Raw genomic sequence first — 1,190 nt, forward strand, 5'->3', positions numbered from 1 at the left:
TTAAAAGCGCCAGGGACTGAGCCTGTTCACTATATCATGTCCCTGACTTAGCTCATCATAGTTAGGAAGAATTTCAGCGGAGCTGCTTTCCTTAGAGTTTGCGATATCTTGAATGGCACTAATAATGGCTGCCACTTCAGTACTTCCCTTGTCACGTCGCACGGTCGAAGGCAGCCCCGGTGTGATGTTGAGCCAGGGATGTTGCGTCACCTGTTGGATGCTGGGCCTGGTATCGCCCCTGAAGTGCAGCAAGAAGGAGATGAAGGCTCGACAGGACTCCGGCAACCCCAGCCCTTCTGGATAGTTCAAAGGACGACGATGGAGCTTTTTTAAACGGGCAATATTGGAGTCATCGAAAGGCATACACCCCGTGACCATGACATAGAGGATGACACCCATGCTCCAAATATCGTATTTTTTGGGGTCATATGGGATGCTCCGCACCACCTCTGGTGGGGCATATGCAGCGGAACCGCAGTATGTTGTGGCCAGTACACCGGATCCCATTTCAATCTTCCCAAACCCAAAGTCAGCAATTTTCACCTGGTTGCCAATCAGCAGCACATTCTCGCACTTAAGATCTCGGTGTATGATATTGTTTTCGTGCAGATACCTCACAGCATTGACAATCTGGGCAAACATGGCTCTGGATTGATCCACTTGGAATCTGCCGACCTCTTGGATCTTGCTAGCTAGATCCGTTTCTGCGCGCTCCATGACAATACAAAAGGCATTGTCACTGATTATAAATTCATACACATGGATGATATTGTCGTGCCTAACTGTCCTCAGGATGTCCACTTCCCTGGGTAGAAACTTTTCGACAACGGGTCGAGGAGCAAATTGGCAATCATAGACTTTGATGGCAACTTTGCGGTCATGATTCTGTGAGCTGGCCAGTGTGACTTTAGAGAAAGAACCCTCACCTAGCAGTCCCTCAACCTTGTACCCCAAAGCTAACAGAATCCATTTGCTCATTTTTGCAGACTGGATCGTTGCTGGGTTCTCTCTGCCACTGATCCTACTTATAGCCTCAGCAGGGGATTTATGACATCACTGAAGATGAGACAATGTCTATGACATCAGTGTCTGCCATAAATCACTGATGTCACATCAGTGGCTAAACAGTGACATCATCAGTGATTTAATGACATAGCTGAAGATGTCACTGAAGTCTAAGTCGTGTCTCG

General features: G+C 47.7%; 1 protein-coding gene across 1 annotated transcript; it reads right to left on the reverse strand.

The window, feature by feature from the left end:
* On the reverse strand, positions 1–978 carry LOC310786039 (testis-specific serine/threonine-protein kinase 6-like; the record flags this gene model as incomplete). The annotated part of the gene is made up of 1 exon (XM_083647223.1): positions 1–978. The coding sequence occupies one exon, from the start codon at positions 976–978 to the stop codon at positions 1–3; it is 978 nt and encodes a 325-aa protein (XP_083503349.1).
* Positions 979–1,190: the final 212 nt, after the last annotated feature.

The sequence above is a fragment of the Poromitra crassiceps genome (genome assembly GCF_964638095.1).
Source record: "Poromitra crassiceps genome assembly, chromosome: 12".
Classification (NCBI taxonomy): Eukaryota; Metazoa; Chordata; class Actinopteri; order Beryciformes; family Melamphaidae; genus Poromitra; species Poromitra crassiceps.